The 23,756-nt window shown below is 41.3% G+C and overlaps 1 protein-coding gene across 4 annotated transcripts in view; it reads left to right on the top strand.

The window, feature by feature from the left end:
• Positions 1–3,646: 3,646 nt before the first annotated feature.
• The window catches only part of LOC105482673 (ST6 N-acetylgalactosaminide alpha-2,6-sialyltransferase 3), a 576,370-nt gene continuing 556,260 nt past the window's right edge, over positions 3,647–23,756 (top strand). For 2 of the 4 annotated variants that reach the window (XM_024793119.2, XM_011742887.3), the window contains exon 1: positions 3,649–3,827. In XM_024793119.2, coding sequence (XP_024648887.1) covers positions 3,810–3,827 — 18 coding nt within the window. In that variant the 5' untranslated portion in view covers positions 3,649–3,809. Of the gene's footprint in view, positions 3,828–23,756 lie in introns of all 4 variants that reach the window. The other 2 variants (XM_071090974.1, XM_011742888.3) reach the window with 2 other exon arrangements.

The following is a 23,756-nucleotide window of genomic DNA, read 5'->3' as shown; positions in this document are numbered from 1 at the left end:
TTAAACACAACTACAGACACACATGTGGACCTAGACACCTAGATGCCTACTTTAAGATATGAAAAATTTCCTAGGTCACAATTACAACAGTGCAATGGTTTCTAGAAAAAGAAGATCATTTCCTATCCTGGCTCAGAATGTTAAAAAAATGACTTTCCCATAACATTTTCTAATGGATCTTCCAGTCACAGTCTCCTATGGAGGCATAATTTATGTAGTGGATGACAAAAAGAGTTTTATGATATCTGGAATTCATTTAAAATCTTTAGATTGGAAAAATTGAGATCCAATTAAAATCTTAATAAATGACTCTGTGTTGCATATAAATATATTAAATTAATATATGTGCAGGCTGAAATTGGAGAAGTTATGAGAGTCAGCATGTTAATTCTATTTCTATCAGGGAACTAACTGTATGTTATAACTCTGAGAATTACGGGGTAATGGGGCTGTTTACATTGAAGCAAAACTGAATTTAATTTACATTGAAGCAAATTTTCACCCATGACTTGTCATAACTCACTAAGTCTTCACTTTGAGGCATGGTGAAATCTCACTAGTGAAAGGCCTCTGAGGAGACGGAAGATGGACCAGTTGGAACCAAGAAGAGCCCTAGGGAGGATGAGGTAGTGAAAGGGCCAGTCCCCAAGGATCTCTCCATGAAGGGAAGCAAAGGCTGGCAGGCTGCTCTGTGGCACCACCAGGTAGCAGGTGAGATACAGCAGTGAGAATCTTTGATTGGAAGTCATTCTCATGCACAGAAGGTGGTAACAGCTTGGTTGGTGAGAGACCAATGAGAAGTGCCGGGTCTTTGTTAAGGTGGGACCCAGGAGCTGAGGGTTGAAAAATACAGCGTGAGTGCATCTATCCGGTACACTCAGATTGATACTCACATTCTTGCCCTAGGTTTTGCATCCTAGTACGTATCCCAGGGAGGATTCATACTTACCCGAAGTTTTCCTATGGCTACACTAAGACAACAGGTGAAATCTGAAGAGTGACAAATGACAGAGATTGGGCTTCTAACATACTGGACAGCTGAATGTAGCAGTTAAGATAGCAAACCCACAAGTCCCTAGATTCAAACCCCTGTTCCCCTAGTTACCAGCTGGGGGTGATAACATCCATGTGGATGTTGTGAGGATCAAATGAGATATTTTATTTAATTGAAGGATGCTTCCATTTTGTTATGATTATTTTTGGAAATAGAAACTCTTGGCTTTAAGTCACAACGTTAGAGCTGGAAAATTATGGTACACCTATGGACTTGACTAAGCTGTTCCTGTAGTCTGGCCAGTTTTAAAACAAAAAAAATCCTGGCCACACACTCCTACCCTCCCAGCCCCAACAAACCTGGCTGTAACTGCATTCCCTGATAGGTTCAAAATCTGTTTTTATTTTCATCCAAAAGCTTTTTTTCTTTTCCAGACATCAAGAGTGGTCCATCTAAAACAGTGATTGTTAAGATTGTTTTGTAAACCTTCCAGTCCAGATTTATTCTAGAACTTGAGTTTGTTTTTAAGATTGTTATGATGAGATTTCTAGTTGTATTTAGACATAACTTTTGGATGCTAATAAAACATAACACCTTGGGAAGTATGGACATGGGTGGGTAGAAATTTAATGGAGAAAGCCATACCCAAGTAGATTGAGGGAGTTAGTAAAGGCCCCATCATGGCATACCCAAGACATAACATGTTAAATGTTTGCTCCGTTGGTGTTCATCCTCCTGAGACACCCAAGGTTGATGGCAATCATTCTACTCAGCTTCTCCCACAAATCTATCTTTAGTGGAAGATTTTCTTCTTTACATAAAGAGCTATCATTTAAAAAGTGCTCATAGTGCTAGAAATTGAGCTGAGTGCATTTGCAAACATTATTATCTCATTTAATTCTCTTGAGGATAGATACTATTAGATAAGGTAAGGATTAAAGAGAGGTTAAGAAACTTGATCAAGGATACCCTGCAGGGAAGTCCTTAGCGGGGCTGTTCACTAGGGCCTGCTGTTTCGCTTTCCGGATGTACAAACTTCCTGGAGAGAACGATGTGGTCTGCCCACCCTTGCCCCTTTGCCCTGCTGTTCTGCCAGGCCCAGACCCTCTTTCCTGAGAACTTTGCTTCCAATTTGGCTAAGGCCTTTTCCATGTTATAGTATCATGTATCTTTTATTCTTATCTTTCGCACTTAACTGTGAGCCCACGTTGATGTTAGATATCCTGAAAGTCATTCTCCTATCCCTGAAAGGTCCTCAATATTTTTCCTCCACTTAGTGGAAGGGGAATAAAGTTTATTCCTCCATTTAGTAGTAGCTCAATAAAAAAAAATTTGTGGAGTTAATCAAGGGATGAGTGAATGAATGAAATACTGAGTTTTCCTGGCCCATGAAGGACCGTGAGCTACAGCAGCAAAGTATATCGTTCCGAACAAGGAGTTCTTACTGAAAACACGCTGGATCTGTAAGGCAGAGGAGGGAGCGGCGGGAATAAGAAGTCGAAGATCAGGGTGGTACCCCAGGGAGACTGAAGACGGGAGCTTCCCATGGGACAGGCAGTTTATCCACAGGCTCAGCTTCTGCAACCTCCTTCCTGTGGTTACTCCTGCTCTCTGAGAATTTTGCAAGTTCTCATCAAAGAAAATACCAAATTCCTTGAAAGCCTGATTTCTGCCTTGTGGTTTGTGAGCCAATCTCATGACACCACCAGCCCACAGTGCTTTCTCCGATTCCATGGAGGCAAACTAGATGGGGCTTCTAGCAAGTGAAACTTCTTTTGGGTAAATATTTGGGGGTTGCTTTAACATTTTTCTGATAGACCAACTGGTAAAAATCTGTGTGTGTACACGGAATGCTTTCTCCCTTCTGCAATGCGCTTACTCTATTTGTAGAAATAACTGCTTCTCTTAGCCGGCTCTTGCTTGAAGCAGGGAAGAGCAAAGTCCTGTCATGTACACACACACACTTTATAAACATATATTGTACAATCAACATGTACATATCTAACACAATATACACGCGTGCATCCTGTATCTGTAGACTGTATATTATGCACATACGATTTCATAAACAAGCTTGTAGCAGGAAAAGGCAATAATCCATATATTGTACACACATATATGTATGTATAAAATACACACACACAAAATATACCATACACAGTGTGAGGTTCATGACGGCTTTCATTCGTTGATATTTGTGCTCCCTTATTAGTGGCAAATTATTAATTTTAGATAAGCCCATCACAGAGTGAAGGCTCAATCCTTGAACAGCCCAGGGAGAACTTCGTTGCTACTTTTGAAACACCCTTTGATGTGCCCAAAGTCTGTAGAAAGGCGATGCCACACGCACTTAAGTTTGACAAAGTGTGAAAGGTCTGTAAAAAGGAGTTCTCTGATGTGTGAGAGAAGACGGAAGCGAGAAGAAAAGACCGTTCTCTGGCCCCCCGCGGGACCCAGGTCCCTGCCTGCTGCGGAGCGCACTCGGTGCACGCCGAGCCGCGAAACATTCACAGAAGAAAACAAGAGAAAGAAGTAGCAGGCACCGAGGGGCCGCCGGCGCCGGCGCCCGGGACGGCACGTGACCCGGGGGCGGGGCCGCGCGGGCCGCGGGCCAGTGGATGGGGACGGGGGCGGGGCCGCGGCTCGGGGGGCGGGGTCTGTGGCGGCGCAGTTTGCCCCGCGGTCCCCTTATTTGGATCTGCGGGAATGTGGGCTGGAGCGGTCCTGCCGCGGTACCAGCCTCCATCCTGCCCCCGGGACTGCCCCTGACCCAGGCGCGCCCACTGCTCGGTGGCAGGAGGGCCGGCGGAGCGCCATGGCCTGCATCCTGAAGGTAACGACTCGGATCTGTGGCTCGGACGCGTGGTTGGCCAGCCCCTTGCTGCTCAGAGGCACGGAGTCAGCCGCGGTCCCACCGCATCCTCATCTCAGTTGTCTTTTCCTGGCATTGATTTTCTTTTTGTTCCTTTGGCAAATGCATATGGAGGGAGATTCTGAAACATGCAGCTGGCACAGCTTCTTTTCCCACCATTCCTGCCTGCTCGCGCCTGCATTGAAGGAGCTGCAGACTGTTGGCTCCAGGGAAGAGCAGGGCTGTGTGCCGAATAATGGGGATGGTAGGGAGAGGAGGGGTGTTCCCGCGGGTCCTGCGGCTCTGTGGAGCCTGAGGCCTTTCAGGGGCCACGGGGAGGGGTGGAGTGGCTAGGCGTGAGTTGCTGGTGGTGAGGGGCACAGCGCTTTTAATGGAGGGAAGAGTGGAGGTGGTCTCTACTGTGCATTTGATCATGTGAAGACAGAAACTTCTGAGTTTACAGGTAGTCCCTTAGGAATGAGTTTTCTATGAGATCTGCTAGCTCTGTGTGCCCTTAGCTCTACTTTGGAAAAGTTCACACGAGGATGTATATGTTAGTAGAGAACCTCTCCCTCTCCTTATGCTCATAAATTTGAATAGACAAAATGATTTTATACTCTGTCAAAGTGCGCTCAGCCACCCCTTCTTTGTTGAGTTTTCTTTCTCCAAGACCGGATTCTCAGCCTCAACTGAGCATCTTTCTGGGTTCACAGACTTGTGGCCTCAGGTGGGAGGACTTGGTGTGAGGAACTCACTTAAAAAGAACTTTCTATCCCACTGGTAGAGGCTTCCCCCACCCTCGATTTTTTTTTTTTTTTTTCCACTACTTTTCTACAAGTACATAACCTGGTTGCATGAATCAAAAACATGCACAGCATGAAAGTTTCCTGGGCCTTAACTGGAGAATGCAAAGACCTATTTGTCCAAGCATGGGGGAACTGTGTGACGAAGGAAAATACCAGGAAACAATTCGTTGTTGTTGTGTTATTGTGAAGTAGCATTTATTCGTCTATAAGATGATATGAAGTCATCTACTGCTGTTCTGGTTACCTGAATCATTTTCTAACGTGCCTAGTGTTAATGATGACAATAACAGACTAACCTCGTAGAACTTGTTTCCCCTTCTTTGCATAAAGGAGATCAGAAGTTTCCTGTGACCTTTCTGAACTTCCTCTTTTTGTTTCAGAACATTTTCCAGGACATAACAAATGGTAGCAAAATCATGAGAAAATAATACATCAGTATGACAATATGCGATATTTAACCTGGAGGCTCTTAGCACAAGGACTGAGATATGAGTATGAGTCATCTTTACTATTCATTGTGTTACTTGCTGAAAGGGACATTGAAGAGCATGATATTTATTGTTGGCCATCTTTTTCCCTTTTGATTTCTCCCCTGCCTTGTCCTATACATGTGGTAAACATCTTTAATGCACATCCCAACTACACATGAATCTGGTCCAATCTGTGTCTCTTCTAGCACTTCACACTGCTCTCAGACATTTGGGACATTTCTGTCCACCTTGTCTTCCCTCCACTGAAACTGATCTGGGCTTTAGACTCAGAAAGATATGTCTGGATGCTGGCTCTGCCCACTGCTACCTCTGTGATGTTGAACAAGTTACTTAAATGTCTCAGGGCCTTAGTTTCTTCAATATAAGATCAAAGTAGTGGCACCTGCTTCACAAGGTTGCTGTGAGGATGAAATAAGGTAGGGTATGAAAAATACTTTGTGTCACAAGGATTTAATATGTACCATTTTTTCCTGTAACATATAATAATAAGTGCAGTTTGGTTGATCCTTACTATATCCTCAGTCTGTTTCTCATAACTGTTATTTTTTATAAAATACAAAATGTCTTTTATTCTTTAATCTTTACATAAAACCCTAAAATATAAGTATCATTGTTTTAAACCCCATTTTACAGAGAAGAAGTCTGAAGCTCCCTAGTTTAAGAGATTTGCCCAAGGCCACACAGGGTTAATGACAGAGATCCTGGATTTAGACCCAGATATGTCAACCTTCCATATACTTTACTGCTGTTCCAATACTTTCCCAGGTGATGACTTTTTTTTTTTTTTTTTTGAGACGGAGTCTCGCTCTGTCGCATTCCAGGCTGGAATGCAGTGGCGCAATCTCCGCTCTCTGCAAGCTCCGCCTCCCGGGTTCTCCCAGGTGATGACTTTTAAGATGTCCTAATACCATTCAGTTCCTAACACCTTTGAGCAATCACTTTCTCTAGTCATGGTCTAGACAGTCTGGGCTGGGTCTTTTTTCTTTGTTGTCTTTGAAAAGCTACAAATGGAATAGTGCAGAATACAGGTTTCAGTCCAGAGACCTGAGTTCTGTGCAAGTTTGGCCTCTTGCATATGATTTTAGACAGCCACTGTAACTTGGAGCCTCAGTTTTCCCATGTTGAAGTGTTCATAGACTTATAACCATTGCGTTACAGGGTTGTTATGAGGATAAAACTATGGACTTTTTTTTTTTTTTTGAATGAAACATGTTCTGCCATTTGCTGGACCTGGACTTAGTGTTGGCATCTGTAGAAAAGGAAAGGTTTTCCTCTGCCCTCTTAGTTTCTGTGCCTGGTCCTGATAGCTAAACTGACAAAAGGCATACTAACAGAGGAAAAGCATACACATTTTATTTGATGTTAATGTTTTTATGTGTACCATAGAGGGCTTCCTATATAAGAAATAAAGACCCAAAGAAGGGGAGAGGCCTGAGAGTTTATAAAGCATTTTAATAAGGAAGCATAAATTGTGGAGATGTGACAAGACAAAGGGAAAAGGGAATTTGGACTGGGGCAGTCGATTGTGAGAAAGTGGGAAATGTATGGGGAAAACTAATGGAAAATAGGTGAGTGTTTTTAGTAGAGATTTATCTTGGTGTTGACTCTCCATCTTTGATCATAAGAATGTTCTCCTCTTCCTGGCACAGGGAAGGGACATTTCTCATGGGAAATTTTATGCCTTGCTTTTAGGTAGAAATGGGGAGGTCAGAAAGCCCTTCCTGTATCTGCTTTTTCTCAATTGCCTTTAGCTCAAAATAATCAATATGCCAAAGTGATATATTTTGGGGTGGCCTGTTTTGATTCCTTTTACATCACAAGATGCATAAACCATTGACCCCATTCGCAAATGGCTTACGGTTTAGTAAGGGTGATAGAAAAGTAAATGAGTGCTTAGGTTATAATGTGAAGAATGAAACTACATAGGTCCATGGAGGGCATAATAGAAGCCTGGAAGGAGAGAGCAATTGCCCCGTCACTGGGTAGTTCAGACAGGCTTCCCACTGATGATATTGGAGTTGTGTTTTGAAGACTAAATAGGATTTACTATGATGGAGCTTGTGTTTTAGAAAGATAACTTTTGAGGCAGTGCCAGCTTTCTTCTGTGGGCTAAGACTTTAATCTTCTCAACAGAATTTTGCAGTAGATTTTACTATCCATTTTTACAAATGAGAAAACTGAGATAGAGAGATATTGATTAAAGTATCATTACTGCCTACACAATAGTGGCCCTCACTCAGAAGAGACCCCCATGCTGTGGCAGCTAATTTTGGTCTTTTAGGGGATATGGAACGATCCCCTCAAGGTGCTGTGCATGCTGAGGGCCCATTCTGCCAATATATAGGGCTAGTTCTCAAACAGAATGATGATCACCTCATAATCGTTTAATTTTGGAATACAGACTTCACATTGCCTGGACTTTAAAGCCAGAAATATGTGAGCTTTAATTATGGCTCCACTCCTTGTTAATTATAGAGCCATAGCAAGTTTCTTGATTTCACTACCTCAGTTTCCAAAATGGGAATGATCATGCATTCCTCAATGGGTTATTCTAAAGGTTAAATGAGATAATCTGTATATTAGTTATATTGCAGGGGGAAGAAGAAATTCTGAATCTTAGCAGGTTTATTTCTTGCCATGCTCCTGGTTAGGCAGATCTCCTGTGTAGCTCTACCATTGAATAAAGAATCAACTCAAGGACCAGTCTCTTTATTATTATTATTTTGAAACGGAGTCTCACTCTGTTGCCCCGGCTGGAGTGCAGTGGCATGATCTTGGTTCGCTGCAACCTCTGCCTCCTGGATTCAAGCAATTCTCGTGCCTCAGCCTCCCAAGTAGCTGGGACTACAGGTATGTGCCCCCATGCCTGGCTAATTTTTTGTATTTTTAGTAGAGACGGGGTTTCGCCATGTTGGCTAGGCTGGTCTTGAACTCCTGGCCTCAAGTGATCTGTCTGACTTGGCCTCCCAAAGTGCTGGGATTACAGGCATGAGCCACCGTGCCTGGTCTAGGACCAGTCTCTTTTCATAGTAGCTCTGGTGTCTTCTTGGGCCCCAGAGCCCTTGTCAGATTCTCTGTTTTCAGCAGCTCCAGCAGACAGATTACAGGGAAGATCTTGTGGGGGTGTTTAAAAAGTCTCTCAAATTTGATAGACAGGAAAACTCTTAGATTCAATTTGTATTTATTTAATCATTAGTGAAGTTAAGCTTTTAAATTTGTATTAGTCATTTGTCTTTCTTCTTTTATAAATTATAGATACTTTAACATTTTATGCAATAAATCCTATCCATATTTTGTTTTATGATTTCTACCTTTGGTCAGCAGGTACATTTTTAGCACAGTGTCTTGTACACTTTTATTTTTTAAAAATATAGGTGAATTGTATTAACTTTTATATTGGAAGTGGACACTGAGTGGACATGTGGACACAAGAGCCTTGTGAATCATTTCTGCCGTCGAGAAGATTATGGTTTTACTAGGTGGATGAGGCTTATGAACATGAAGCGGTTAGCTGATACGATAGATGCATGACTAAGCCACAACTACCTTCTCTCCAGTTACCTGTCCTCATATATTTATCTTGATTGATAGGTAATTAGATGAATGATGATACCAAGTTACGAACTTGGTGTCTTCTAATTTCCTCTTCCTCCCCCTGCCCCCGATCTAATCCTTCTCTACAGTGCATCAATTCTGTCTCAGGAAAACCTCTCAGCTCTGCCCCTTCCTCTCCATCCTTACTCCCTCTGCCTTGTTCAACTCCTACTTTAGAGTCACATCTGTGGTCAAGCCGTCGCCTGCCTCAGCAGGCTTCCTCCATGCTCCTGTGGTCTAAGTTCTTGTCCCTGTAGTAGCAGGTATTACCATGTACTGTCAGTAAACTGCTTTCATGCCCAACTCTTTTTTTACTATTAACTGTTAGGGAGCCGCAGCCTTTCAGTGTTTACTGAGCATCTGTAAATGAATTCTGTTCTTACCCTAAGTGAGATTATAGACTTAGTGAGAAGGCAAATAATTAAACTAGGAATGAAAACTATGCAAATTACTTTGAAAGTTACACCTCATGGCATGGGAGTATATGGGTGGGGCGGTGATGGTTACTTACCTGAATGTGGAAGGCAGAAAAGGCTTTGTTGTATTCAACTTGGTGTTCCTAAGAACTAAGCTGGCTCTCAGTAGGTGCTCCTTAAGTGTTTGCTGAATGTATGACTGGTGTTACTAATATTTTTTGATGTCAGTTGTAGACACAGGTCCAGCTTGTTTTCTGAAAACAGCTGAGCTCTTCAAGGATGTGGCATGGATTTTTTAACTCTAATGTATAGCAGGCAGATTAGAGCTCGTCAGTTAATTTGCTCCTTAAATTTTTTCTTAGTATGTTTCTTGTAGGTAGGTCTGTTATCATTCCTCATATATAATCTGGGGCCAATTTAAAATTTGGGGTTGGGGGGGCGGGGAGATGGGAGAACTGGACTAGAAGGAGGAAAAAAGGGAAGTGTAGGTGTGGTTTAACTTTTGTCATGATCATTTTGGTTCCCCAGATGAACAGAAACAGATAAACCAAAAAAACCCAGAAAACAAAACAAAACAAAAAAAAAATCAAAACCCAAACACCCACAACCAAAAGATTGTGTGGTTCTCAAACGATGAGGTCTCAAAGCATTTGAAAACAGTGTGGCTTCACTGAGACTGGAAAGCCACAGGGACTTCGCAGGTACACAGATGATAAATCTGAAACCGTAGGATAACCCTGGCAAGTAGACAAGTCACTTCATTTAATAAATCTGCTATGACATTTCTTACTGCTGCCCAGGAAATGCTGAATTCTCAGCAGCTGCCTGGCCTAATTTCAAGTCTTACAGTGACTGAGCAGATGCTTTTGCTACGTTTATCAGCACACTGTGGGGAATGAGTGGTTTGGGTAAAAGTAGTGTTCTTTGGATGGACTGATAACAACGGCAACAATAGGTGCCATTTATTGAACAGCCAGAGTGCTCAGGCTGGGTTCTGTGCTAAGTAAACTTTTATTACAAATGAAGACACCGAAGTTCAGAAAACCTAAGTAAATTGTCCCATGTCCTGTTGTAAGTGTTGGAGGTGGGGTTCACCCTGGCTTTGTGTGGTTATTAAGCAGGGGTGTTCAAACTTTTGGCTTCCTTGGGTCACATTGGAAGAAGAATTGTCTTGGGCCACACATAGAATACGCTAACATGAATGACAGCTGGTGAGCTAAAAAAATTTTTAAAAAAGCAAATCGCAAAAATACTCTCATGATGTTTTAAGAACATTCACAAATTTGTTTTGGGCCACATTCAAAGCTGTCCTGGCTGCGGATTGGACAAGCTATAGAGTTTGTCTTTTACCTTCAGTGCCAATTAAGTAAATATTTATAGGGATTCTGAATTTATTTCACCATCTTCTACCCCAGGCAATATCCAGTCTAGACAACTTCCTAATCTGGTGGCCTGATGGGGATCACTTTTAGCTGTGTTGTTTTTATTTGTTCCTCTGAGTTTCCTTTGTGACAGAGGAACTAGAGGAACTAGAGGGGCTGCAAAGACTGAGGAGATAAGAAGGTTTTAATTCTGTTTAACTCTGTATAGATCTTTAACCCTGGGCAAGTTATGTGAACGTGTATGTCCTTTTTGCGGGTGGGAGTGAGGGAGAGTTGGACTTACCCTGAGCGCAAGCTTCAGGGCCCTTCCAAGGTTCTGGGAAGAGACCCTAGCATTTTGGTATTTATAATTTTATGTTCATTTTATCAAGGAATCCCACAAATTATATACATTTCAGGCTCTCCAACCTAGATCTGCCCCGGGGTGGTGTTGGAGACCAAAAGAGATAATGCTTGTGAATGCACTTTGCAAAGCAGAGTGCACCGCACAGGTATGAAGTGGAAATGGCAAAAAATATTATTAGTAGTATTAGTACTGGTAACAGCTGGAATCGAGGAAACCTTTGTTGAAGGACTAGTGGGAGAAAGAAGGGGTTTAGATCTGAGGAAAACAGAGGAAGCCTATTAAACTTTCTAGTAAACGACTGAGCAAAGTTAGGAAAGCTTCTCTCCAGGAGAAAAATTTCTGTTTGTGAGAATTTAACACACATTTATGCCTGAGGGCTAGGAGTTGAATGAGGTTCTTTTCTGTTTCCTTTTGTTAGGGAACAGTGGAGGAAGGCATTTTTCTAATTGGAGGGAGTAGATTTACAAGTGCTACCTGGATCCCATTACCAAAAGCTGCAGTTAGCTCCTGATTATTAAAAGGCTCATTATTCAGTTTATGGATTATCCAGACCCGTTTGCCTCCAGCCATTCTGATGTACACTTTTTATGCCTTTTACTGCCAATTAGCGACTTCACCTGCGCAGGCAAAAAAAAAAAACGGGTGCTAAACCCCAAATTGGTTCATTTCTCTCCTTGTTAGCAGCTCTGTAAAGGTTTGTCAGCAGGAGAGTGGGCCTGGGAAAAGGTTCAAATGAGGTGAAAGGATTATCTGCGCTTTCTCTATTGCTGTCTCTCTCTCTACTCAAAAATTGAGACTAGGCTCTGGTTCTGATTGTAAACTGATTTAAAGTCACTAAGTCAGAGACCTTGGCCTGCGATACTAAGAGAGTTTAATAAACAGCAGTCCTGGGGTAGGGTGACATTCTGTAAGGAGCCCCTTACCCCACACTCCATATCTCCAGGCCTCTCTTTCATTTCCTGGAGGGGTGGGGGCCAACAACATCTGGTACTTGAGAGAGTAAGGGAGAAGTTAACTCCTAAACAGATTTGTCGGAGGCCAAAAAAAGAGGATACTTGGGTCATTTTCGTGTTTTGTTTTTTTTTTTTTAAAGGTGTGTGTTTCTGTGGACACATAGTAAATATAAATGTACATCCACATTCATTCAATTTTATCTTAATATTTACTCAGATTTGAAAACTATCACACGTAAAATCCTTTTCTGGAAGGGACTTCTCTCTGATTTCAAAGGCTATTTGGTTTTTTAGTGAGTTTATTAGCTCTGCATTTACTAGACACAAAATAAAAACTTCTTTGGTCAGCTATGAAAGCTGTTTGCGTCTTGCTCTGAGAAGATCATGATCACAAGGGATTTGGAAGTAACATGTGTATGTTCTGGGTTGGAAATGAGTCCTGATCTGGGATTAAAACCTGGTTGCAATAGTCATCTTAGATTTTGAGAACTAGAATGAGCAAACGACTGTTGTGAGTTGATCCCCCTCCTTGGGACTAGTGGGATATATGCACTTGCAGCGAGCCGGGCTGTGATTCCTGGTGCTGTTTGCTGCGTGACTGGCTGCAACAATGGGCTGGACTCGAAAGAAAGAGAAGTGAAAGTCTCTCTTTGTGAAGCATTTGCCTCATCAGAGAAAGTGGTACCCAAGAAAAGACGCTGGAGCTGCTCTCTGGGGCGTGGGCAGTAGGAAGACTGTGGGGTGCGGAGGTCAGAGCTAGACCGACTCTAAGTCCCATTCTGGCTTTGTGATTAATATGAATAAAACAATAATACCCTTATTTCATGGTCTGTAGCAGTGCTGTCCAACAGAAATATAATGTAGGCTATTTATGCAATTGTACATTTCCTAATAGCCATATTTTAAAAAAGCAAAAAAGAAACGTAGAATTTAATAATGTGTTTTATTTAACTTGATATATCCAAAATACTTCCATTTCAAAATGTACTCACTATAAAAATTAATGAGATATTTATAGCTTTTTTTTTACAAACAGTTCTTAAAACTCGGTGTATGTTTTACACTTACAGCGTCTCTCAGTTTGAATTCTAAATTTTTCATCAGAAATACTTGATTTGTGTTTTGATTTGACTAATGTAAAGTAAAAAAGTAAGTTCACTCGTCTAAGTTGAATTGTGCTTAGACCTTTTCCAATAGCTGAATGGAACATTATTTTTTAAAGATAAATTAATTAAAATGAAATGAAATTTAAAAAATGTGGTTTGTTGGTTATGCCAGCCATGTTTCAATGCTCAAAAGCCACATGTGGCTAGTGGCTCACATGTATTGGACAGCATGCTCCTTCAGGTATTCATCTTCACCATCAGAAGAGACCACTAGACTCAGAGACAATGAGAGCAGTGTAAGGGGCTGCAGAAAGGATTGGCCCCCGGGTCAGGTTCAGATGGGGAGCACACACCTGTTGGATGGACTCCTAGCAGCCAAAGGCTGGCGACTGATGAGCGAGTAATGAGTGCCTGACTCAGGGACACATGCGATGAGCCTTTGATGAGCCCTTGAAATTTTATCTGAAAATGTAGTCCTCGGTTTCACCATGTCCTGAGCCTAATTTTCCCCCAGATGTTGTGCAGCTGTGAATTTTCCCAAGGGAGTGCTGCTTTGTGGGATGTGTGAGTTGGCTCTTTGGTCTCAGTGTGGTAGTGTGAACTCCTGGAGGCTTTGAGGGCAGAGACAGACTTGATGCACTTTTATTTGAGTTGTTTCATTGCTCCAGGAGGGTATTACACATATGGGAGCAATTTAAATGTCCAGAACAAACCACATGTCTTCTTTTAAGTCAAGAGAGCAAGGTGATTGCAGTTTCTTTGTTCGGTTTGCTTATTTTTTACTGCTTATTTCTGTGTGTATAAATTCAGCGACACGCTAATAGACATATGGCCAATGGTGCTTAGAGAAAATCTGTTTGTAAACCTGAATCTCTGTTTTGCCCACACATTTCCATTGTATTCCTGCCCTGCTCCAACTCATTGTCCTAGATCATCCAGTGTTAGCATTTTTTTCATGAGATGAACATTTCGTTATAATAATGACAGTAGCTGTCATTTGCTGAGAGCTTTCTCCATGTCAGGCAGCCTACTAGGTAGTTTACAGATATTTGTTGTCTCACAACAACCTTCAGCATAAGCAGGATTGGTTTCATCTGACACATGACAAAACTCTGGCTTGACAACTTTACCAGTATGAGGGTGCTAGACTAGGGTCAGCAAACTACTTTCTCTAGAACAAGCCTGGCTTGCTGCCTGTTTATATGCAGCTCCTGAGTAAGAATGGCTTTTGTGTTTTTAAATGGTTGAAAAAAAATCAAAAGAAGAATAAGAATTGACAGGTGAAAATGATATGAAATTCAAATTTTTTGTCCATAAATAAAGTTTTATTGAAACACAGCCATGCTTATTCACCATATCTGCTTTCATGGCACAAAGGCAGAGTTGAGAAGTTGAGATGGGTACTGTATGACCTATAAAGCCCAAAATATCTACTATCCATCTCTTTACAGATAAAGTTTGCCAACCCTTGTGCTAGGCTGTTGAGTTCTTTCAGTGGACTTTAAGAACCACGGTGAAGAGCAGTGTGGTTCTTTCATGTCTGGCCAGCGCCAGGCCTCATGCCTCACACTCTGAATGCTGCGGGTATTTACTGAGCATAGAGCTAAACACAGTGTGTGGAAGAGGAGACGAAGCTTAGAGAGGCAAGTGACTACCCAAAGTCTGAGCTCCTAACAGTTATGTTGACCTCAGTGCTGCAAAACTTGAACTACATCAGGACCACTGGAAGGGGCGGTTGTACTAGAGTTTGCTAGGCCTTATCACCAGTTTCTGATTCTTCCAGTCTGGGGTGTGACTCAAGAATTTGTATCTCTAACAAGCCATCAGGTGATACTAGCACTGCACATCTGGGAACCGCACTTTGATTAACCCTACCATGTGACATCCAGCTCAATGAACAGTTGTCGAGTTATGGAAATTGCAGAGCATGGATTCAAACCCATGCATTCCCCAAAATAAATTGACTAGAAATTTAAATCAATTTAGAAATTTAAGTGCAGTGTATTCCAGTCAACTTTCTTGGCATTGTAATAATGAATGCCTTCATTGTTTTCATTCAACTCAAGATTTCTGATGCTATGAGGCTCAGGCCACCGTACACATTGAAAAACTTTTTGCTTTTGCACGAGCTAGGGGCTGGGTCTAAAATTAACCCCTCGCTGATGGCATCACTTGTGTGTTTCTGGAAAAATCCGTTTATGATTATTTCTAAACCAAGGAATTTTGTTCCTGCTGATTGCATATCAAATCCTTTCTCATACTTTGGACCCCCCCACTTCTTTGCTGGCTAACAGGGAGAATTAGGGGTGCAGGAAATAGCTTTCACAGTTAGATTATGCTGGCTTTGGTTACAAAAGTTAATGCATTAGTGCTAGAGTTCACTATCTTAATTACTGGGTTAGTCTCATATTTAAAAAGTCATTATTTAAGGATTAGGAATGGGAAGATCGAAGACTGGTGAAAGATGATAGTTTTTTTTATGTTGATGATTCATAGCCTTGTTTTAGACTTTTATAAGTAATAAAAAGCACTGGATACTGCTGATTTAGTCTCTTCCTATAGGCTCATATTTGTGTAAAGAAGGAAATCGCTCTGTAAGTTTTCCCTTTTGCTTTCTCCTGGCTCTCTATTTCTGTGCCTTTATCTATAGTGCAGCCTATTTTTCTGATGTTCCTTCATCATCTACAGTTTTCATGCCCCTTCCCAATACAGGTGTTGTAGGGATCATTAGCTAGGATGTCTAAGGAACCATACTATCAGCCCAAAGGAAGGGAAGCTTGGTGAACTCTTAAAACCAAGTAGATGAAACCATCTTGCAGAGTCCCAGGATATAAGCCATTCCATTAGGAATCCTTCTCTGGGAAATATGAATCATTGCTGGGCCTGATGTAAAATCACTGGCATGGCATTCATGACAGCTCACCATGTCATCCCTCACACCTTTGCCATGGCCTGGAAGCTGACTTCACTACTACTTGTGTTTGTTCTTTTATTGCTGACCTTGTCAACCAGGTCATTCTTTCTCTCTTCCTATTTCTAAGAGAAAATTCATTCCCCAGAAACAGCAAGTACCTGAACTATTGCCACTTTATGTGTGCTGCCTTATTTATTTTTCCTCTCATTCTTTTGGCTGGGAGTAAGAGAACCTTTCTCTCCTACCTGGTTTATGTGGCCTGTTTATCTGTTCGTTGGCTGGTTTGATGTTTATTTAATTTTGCCATGCAGCTTAACCTCAGCAGCCTGGTTTTATGGCTTGATTTGAGCCGAGAGTTCTGCACATGACTTCTAACTTGTTGGTAAATTAAGGTTTGTTTTTCTCTCACCCATCTATGACCCATGATTAAAACCTTATTTGAAGAAAGGATATCCAACCCATATACCACTCTAGATTTCTGTGTTAGAACTATTGAAATCCACTATACATTATTTCAGATTTATGTAGGTTAAAGGGATCTGGGTTTGACCTTTTCCCCACTTATCTTCAGCAAATAGAGACATGTGAAGGGGAAGTTTATTTATCAAGCACTTATAGAGAATCTAAGTACTGTGGGTAAGAGGAGGGGTAGAGAGAATGGAGATAAAAGATTCACTGAAGATCTAATTTTTTTTCTAGGGAAATTTAGGGTGTGTATGAATAGTGATAAAAATTGCAACAATAGCTTACATTTACTGAGTGCTTACCTGTACTGTGTTGGGGCTTTATATTTGTGGATTATCTCTTTTTATCCTCACAGGCTTATGAGGTACATCCACCTAGGTGAGGAAATGAAGGCTTGGAGAGGCTGATTCACCTCTCAAAGGTCATACTACTAGTAAGAGAGGGGTTATGCTTTGAATCCAGGAGTTTGGCTGAAGTAAAATACATTTCCTAGAACATATTACTAAGATCATACACAGATAAACTTATTTGTAACTTGCCCATGATAATAATAACTTTAATGATACAGTAACATCAGCAAAGATTTTCTGGACACTGACTATATCATAGGCACTGTATTTAATCCATACACATGATTTCTTTTAATGTTTAACAATCCTATTAGAAATCTATTTTATCTGAGGAAACTGAGGCTCAGAGAGAACTTAAGTTCTTTGTCCGAGGTCACGTGGCCAGTGAGTGGAACACCTGTGGTGTCATATTATTTGTATAATTGTTATTGTTATTAGCTAGCAGTTACTAAATGCACTAAGAACTAGGCATTGTTCTCAGCACTTTACATTTATTAATTCATTTAATCCTCATTTTACAGGTAAGGAAACTGAGGCACAGAGTGGTTAAGGTTACAAAACTGTTACAGTGGTAAGATTTGAACCCAGGCAATTTGACCCTGGAGTCTGTAACAGACACACCTATGATCACAGACTTTGTTTCTTTTGCCACTTTGGTGGTCTATCTCCTAGAGCAGAGAATCACTAGTACTATTACAAACCATTCCAGTAACAAATTAACCTACTTAAAAGGAGCTTGTGGAAATGAAAATATAACTTGAATTTTGACTTGAAATAAACTGAATTCTAAAAATCCTTTGAGGCTTTTTAAAGAATGTATTTGAAGAAGTTCCAATCAGATCAACTTAGGAAGGCCCTCTTAGGTCAAATCAGACACGGAGGAATGAATTTTCTTGTGGTGTTGAGCATAAGTCCATCGTGCTGCTCAGGTGGGGAATGCCAGGCAGCTTTCCTTCTTTGCTCCCCCTGTTCTCCCCTCAATCACTCATCTTTCTAGATAAGGCCACAGAACACCCAGAGTGATCTTTTAAAAAGTAAATAAGATCATGGCAGCCTATTTGTTTGTTGACCTGTCAGTCAAAAAACTAAAAGGATCACAACAAAAACTAAAGGGATCACAACTGTTTTGTTTATCGCTCTGTATCTATCATCTAGCACAACGCAGTCAACAAAAGAATGATGAAATGAATTAATTTTAGGCAAAAAATTAGCACGTGCAAAGATATGGTGGCATGAAGGAAGAGGACATTTTGGCAAACAGTGAAAAGTTGTGGATGGCTGGCACTGAGCTGGTTTTGGGAGCTGGAAGAGATAACACAGTTGGGTCAGATCATAAGGATCATGTCGATTCTGTCAAGGAATGTGGATTTTATCCTCTAGAAATGGGGAAACACTAAAGGATTTTTTTTTTTTTTTTTGAGACGGAGTCTCGCTCTGTCGCCTAGGCTGGAGTGCAGTGGCGCAATCTCGGCTCACTGCAAGCCCCATCTCCTGAGTTCATGCCATTCTCCTGCCTCAGCCTCCTGAGTAGCTGGGACTATCGGCGTCCGCTACTAAGCCTGGCTAATTTTTTTTTTTTTTTTTTTTGATTTTTAGTAGAGGCGGGGTTTCACCGCGTTAGCCAGGATGGTCTTGATCTCCTGACCTTGTGATTCCCCTGCCTTGGCCTCCCAAAGTGCTGGGATTACAGGTGTGAGTCACCGCACCCAGCCACACTAACGGATTTTTAAACAGAGTTCTTGGGTTGGCTCTGTCCATTGTATTTTGTATTTGGAAATTACTTGTCTCAATGATAATTTTGCTACAATGATTGCACGTGGGCAATTTCAAAAAGAACTTTGAAAGTTAAAATATGCCAAAGATGTAAGTGTGCTTGTTTATGACGGAGCTTGGAGTTGCATGTATCAAATGGGTCAAGCCAATGACAACATCACTAAACGTTTTATACAAATAGGTTATTAGTTGTACAGCTTGTTAAATTTTCCATTTGATGAAGGGAATCAAGTTTGAGCATTATCTCTTGGGTCATTTAGACGATACATTGTGGATTTATGGCTCCTTTTGGTAGAGTCAACTCTTGACATTCAGTTGACAGTATTGTCCTTAGGGAGGATGCTAGGTGGTTCTTCCTTCAGAGTCACTATATAGCAGCTGTCTGTGAGTCCTGCCTTGGAAAGACAATATTATTCTTTCAGCAGCTACTATTTATTGAGAACCTACAGTGTGGCAGATGAACTAATCATGTTACCTTATGTAGGTAAACTTTATAGCATCTCTTTGAGGTAGATGTGTCCCCATTTTACAAATGGAGACCCTGGCTCAGAGAAGTTAAGAGTAACTTAGAGTTAGAGTGCACTTACATACACCTGGGTGTGCACCGAGAGTGTGCTCATATACACCTAGAAGTTAAGAATAACTTAACTTATCTGAGCCACGGTTTCTCCATTGTAAGTGCTAGTGGGGCCAGGGAGTAAAATTCAGAACTGTCTGACCCCAAATAGCTTGCTTTTAACCATCTGGTCTTCTACCTCTGTAGAGGAGAGAATCATTTAGGAAGCAGCTAATGGAAATAATTTTGATCTGAATTAAACTGATTATCTTTTGAAAGTCAAGAAATTCCTAGAACTTTTCTTTGATGTTAAGAACTTTTAAACTAGGTTATACTTAAGAAGACAGTTTATTTAACTGGCTTAGTTCAGGTCAGACCTGGTGGAATTAGTCTCACTGATAAGCAGATACTTGAACAGAATCTTGATGAATAAGCATGAGCGTTAACTTCAGGCTAACTGGCCGGGTGGCTGTGCCTCCTGGTCTACCCACCGACTGGTCTCCCTGCCACAAGTTCCTCTTCTTCATTTGTCACTCTTTTATCAGTTCTTGGCACAACCACCAGAAGGAATTTTTAAAAGATGCATATAAGATGATCTCATTCCCTTCCTTATCTGGTCAGTGGCTTCCTCTTTCATTTGGAATACATTATGGTCTTTGAATTATGACTCCACAGGCCTACATGATCCCTTTCCAGTCTCCTCCAAGGCACTCAGCCTCTTATTGTTTATTTTCTAGCTACTCTGGGGTCTTTTCAGGCCCTGAATCCGAAACATGACATTTGTGGAAAATGATGGGAAGTACTTTACGGCTAAAGCTTAGTCTGGACTCCGGGGGCTGGTGGGAGATTAGGTAGACTAAGGGGTTTGGACTCGACCTTGTAGGTAATGGAACACTTTTGAGACATTTTTAGCACAGAACTAAGTGTAATGGAGCCACTGAGCTGGGGAGTAGAATATTCTTCGTTGTCTTTTTGTCTTTTTAGAGTGCTCAGAATCCCTGCATTGCCACTGGTCATTGCCCTTTGTATGTGGAAATGACCTGTTCCAATTATGACAGCCTTGCAATTGCCTTGGCAGAATGTTTATCAGAAAGTTGTAAGTTAAAACATGGCAATGACATCTCTTTCCTTGTGTGTCATATTTAAGGCGCATGTTCTCTGAAATCAAGAAGCTGAGCTGGGATCTTGCACTGGCCCCAGACCACACTATGTTGTGACCATGCTTCAGTGAGAATGTGTCACCTGTAAAATGAAGATAAGCAAGAATATCAGTCTGTTTGAAAATGCTAATAAAAGTAAAATATTCTTGGCAAATAAAGCTATTAATGTAGGTGTTGAAATTTTCATTTAGTCAGGGCAGTCCTAAATTTAAATGTAACCTTTTGAGCCCTTAGATCATTGAGTTAAGACTCTTTCTCATGTGGATGAACAGTAAATGCTTGTGATCTGAAGATGTAAATTGGGAGGAGTAAGGGACTACTGGCCCATTATGCATTAATGCCCACTGTTTGTTTCCCTGACTTACAGTGTGGCTCCATATTATTGCCCTCAAGGCAGCTGTTGATGGAGTCATCCTATGCTCCAAACCTTGAGCTAAGCACCACATATAGTCATGGGCCGCATAACGATGTTTCAGTCCAGTCAACGACAGACTGCCTATCTGACAGTCTTCCCGTAAGATTATAATATCACATTTTTACTGTATCTTTTCTATGTTTAGATACACGGATACTTACCATTGTGTTACAGTTATTATACATACAGTGTACAGTACAGTGATGTGCTCTATGGGTTTGTAGCCTAGGAGCAATTGGCTATACCATGTAGCCTAGGTGTGTAGCAGGCTACACCATCTAGGTGTATGTAAGTGCACTCTATGATGTTCACACAACTACACCTAAGGATGCGTTTCTCAGAACATACCCTATCCTTGAGCCATTCATGACTGTATGTATATGTCAGTTAAAGCTTATAACAATCCTGTGAATCTGTTTTTTCATACTGCTGTGAGTTTGGATTGTTTTTGAAGAAATGCAGGCTTAGAGAAGTTAATTGCTTAAAGTCAGAGAGTTAGGAGATCCTTCAGTTTTGACGGATGTCAACATTCGTGCTCTTAACCCCAGCTCTGTCCAAGTCATAAGACCGTCCTATAGACAGGCCAGAATGGTACAGGTGGAAACACAGGAAGAGATCTCCTTTCCTATAGACCTTAAATGAAAATGTCTCTTGGACCATCTTGTCTGAAAGCCCATCTTTTTGGGTTTATTTCTCTGATTAGAGAGATACTTTGTTTTGCCTAATACATATTTTTAGCAAGTAGTACAGGCATCAGTCTTTTGTAAACTCTTTCAGATTTAAATAAGGAAGTTCGCTGTTTGAAGGACTTTGTGGCTAATCCCTTGGTAAAGAAGTATCTTATAATTGACTATGAATGTCTTAGTAGCTATTCTGTTTCATAACTTGACTTTCAAAAAATACTAACGGCAAAAGATAACATTTTTTTTGATAAGTACCAGGTGCTTTTAGAAGCAATTTTTCTGGGAGTTTCTAATGTAATCATCACAGCAACCCTTCAAGATGGGTGCTGTTATTGTGTCCATTTGACAGAGAAGTAAACTGAGGTGACAGAGGCTAGATGCAGGGATGGCTTCATGGCATGTGACCTGCATGATCACACAGGACCCCATATTTAGAAGGGGCATATGCTTGGTGTAATATTCTGCAATTATTGTCTTAAAAGACTTCATAATTTTGAACAAGGGCCCTGCATTTTTATTTTGCATGGAGCCTCATAAATTATGTGGTTGGTCCTGCCTAGCCAAATTGCCCAAGGCCATTCCTCGGGCAATTGAGCAGCAATGTTGAGGTTCAAACCCAGACTGCCTGGCCTCCAGCGTGACTGCCTGGCCTCCAGCATGTGCACTTTCATTGTGTCCTCCTGCTTCCCATATTCCCATGTTCTTCAAACACTGTCCTCCGTCTTCTTTTTCTCTGGACATGTCTTTAGAGGCAGAAGCAGGTGGTTTGACTCATGTCTGTTGAATTCTTCAGATTCAGAATTTATTTGTTGAACTGAATGTTTGATACATACAATTTCCTAATTAGGTTTGTGGGAGTGCAGTAGTAAAGATTTGAAGATATGGCAAGAATTGCATATCCTGGCTATAGTAAAACTCATAGTCTAAAAATAAATGAGAATAAAGTGGAAACATTGTAACATATTTTTTTTGTATAGCTTTAATGGAAAAAGGAAAGGAAAGAATACATATGAAAGGAAGGCAGTCCCTTGGCGCTCCCTGTCTCAGTGCTGTGCGCTGTGGACTGGGGACACTTAATTACTACATACAATTTTATAGACTGTTTATGAGAAGCTTCTATTTAACTTTTCATGGATTTCAGTAAAGGAAAATATAGAAAGATAGAGGAGGATTTTCATCACTTTGGCAAAAACTGTTCCTCCATGATCTATGGCTAGAGCCTGAAACTGCCCAAGTTCCATCTCTCAGCATTTTCTGAGAACTTTCTGTGAAGAGAAGTTCAGAGGCCAGTAAAACAAGTGTGGTCACGAAGAAAATCAGAACATGACTCCCCCAAATCTGCCTCTTTGATATAAAATTATTTTTGAGCTGAAGGCAATTAAGAAGCAGTAAACAGGGGAAAAGCTCTCTTTATCCTATCCATTTTCTGCCTAAAGACAGGATATAAATCCTCCTCTACTGGAGACAGCTCTAGACTCATCAACCCAGAGACAACGCCAGGGGAATCTGCAAACTAACCTCACTTCATCAGTTTCCTCCTATAGATTTACCTTCCCACAGTTTCCCATCGTTGGAAGCCCAAAACCTCACTTCTTTGTCCTTTTCTTGACAACTGTATTGTGCTTTGTTGAAGATGCCACATAAGCCAGAGTTCTAAGCCGCTGCTGTGGGTTACCTTTCATTGAAGTTTCTCTTGTGTGATGTACACTGCATGCATTCATAAGTTGTTTGTTTTACTTCTGTTAATCTGTCTTTTATTACTGGAGTTCATCCCAACTAAGAACTTATGGGACTTGGGGGAAAATTATTTTTCCTCCCTGACAGTCACTGCAGGGCAACTGAGGCTCTGACAGAGGGAGGCATCTGCCACAGGAACATGAGGAAAGCAGCTGATGGAGTCAGGAGGAGTCTAGAAGGGTCAGGGGAATTGTAGTTGTAGAGAAGAGGGAAAGAGTGTTCATCTATGGAGGGAACAGTAAGAGCAAAGTCACGGAGGCGAGGGAGATCACGGTCAAGATGAACTGCAGTATTTGGCCCTGGGGGAAGTGTAAGAAATGTAGGTGGGGACCAAATGTTAGTGTGCTAAGTTAAGGATTGTGGATTTATATATCTCAAGGCATTAGGGATGGTGATCATAACATCTAGCATTTATTGAGAGCTTCCCAAGTGCTAGGCATGATTTAATCCTATAATATCTTTATTCTCCAACACCCCTTTGGGGTCAGTTACTAGTCTCATTTAACAAAGAAGAAAACTGAGGCACAGAGACTTTTAATAACTTACCTAGGGTCACACAACTAGTATGTTTCAGAGCTGGGATTGTGAACCAGGAAGTCTGGCTCCAGAAACTGTGTTCCTGATGGCAAAGTTATACCGATTCCAGTGATGGAAGAAATTTAAGTAGAAGAAACATGGACATAATTTACATTTCCCAAGATTGTTCTAGTGGAAGTGTGGCCTGCTGGGTGCAGTGAGATGAGCATCTCTGGTTTTGCCACCAC

This window comes from Macaca nemestrina, chromosome 1, assembly GCF_043159975.1.
Source record: "Macaca nemestrina isolate mMacNem1 chromosome 1, mMacNem.hap1, whole genome shotgun sequence".
Classification (NCBI taxonomy): domain Eukaryota; kingdom Metazoa; phylum Chordata; class Mammalia; order Primates; family Cercopithecidae; genus Macaca; species Macaca nemestrina.
The sequence above is the reverse complement of the archived record's forward strand: the minus strand, read 5'-3'. Positions and strand labels throughout refer to the sequence as shown.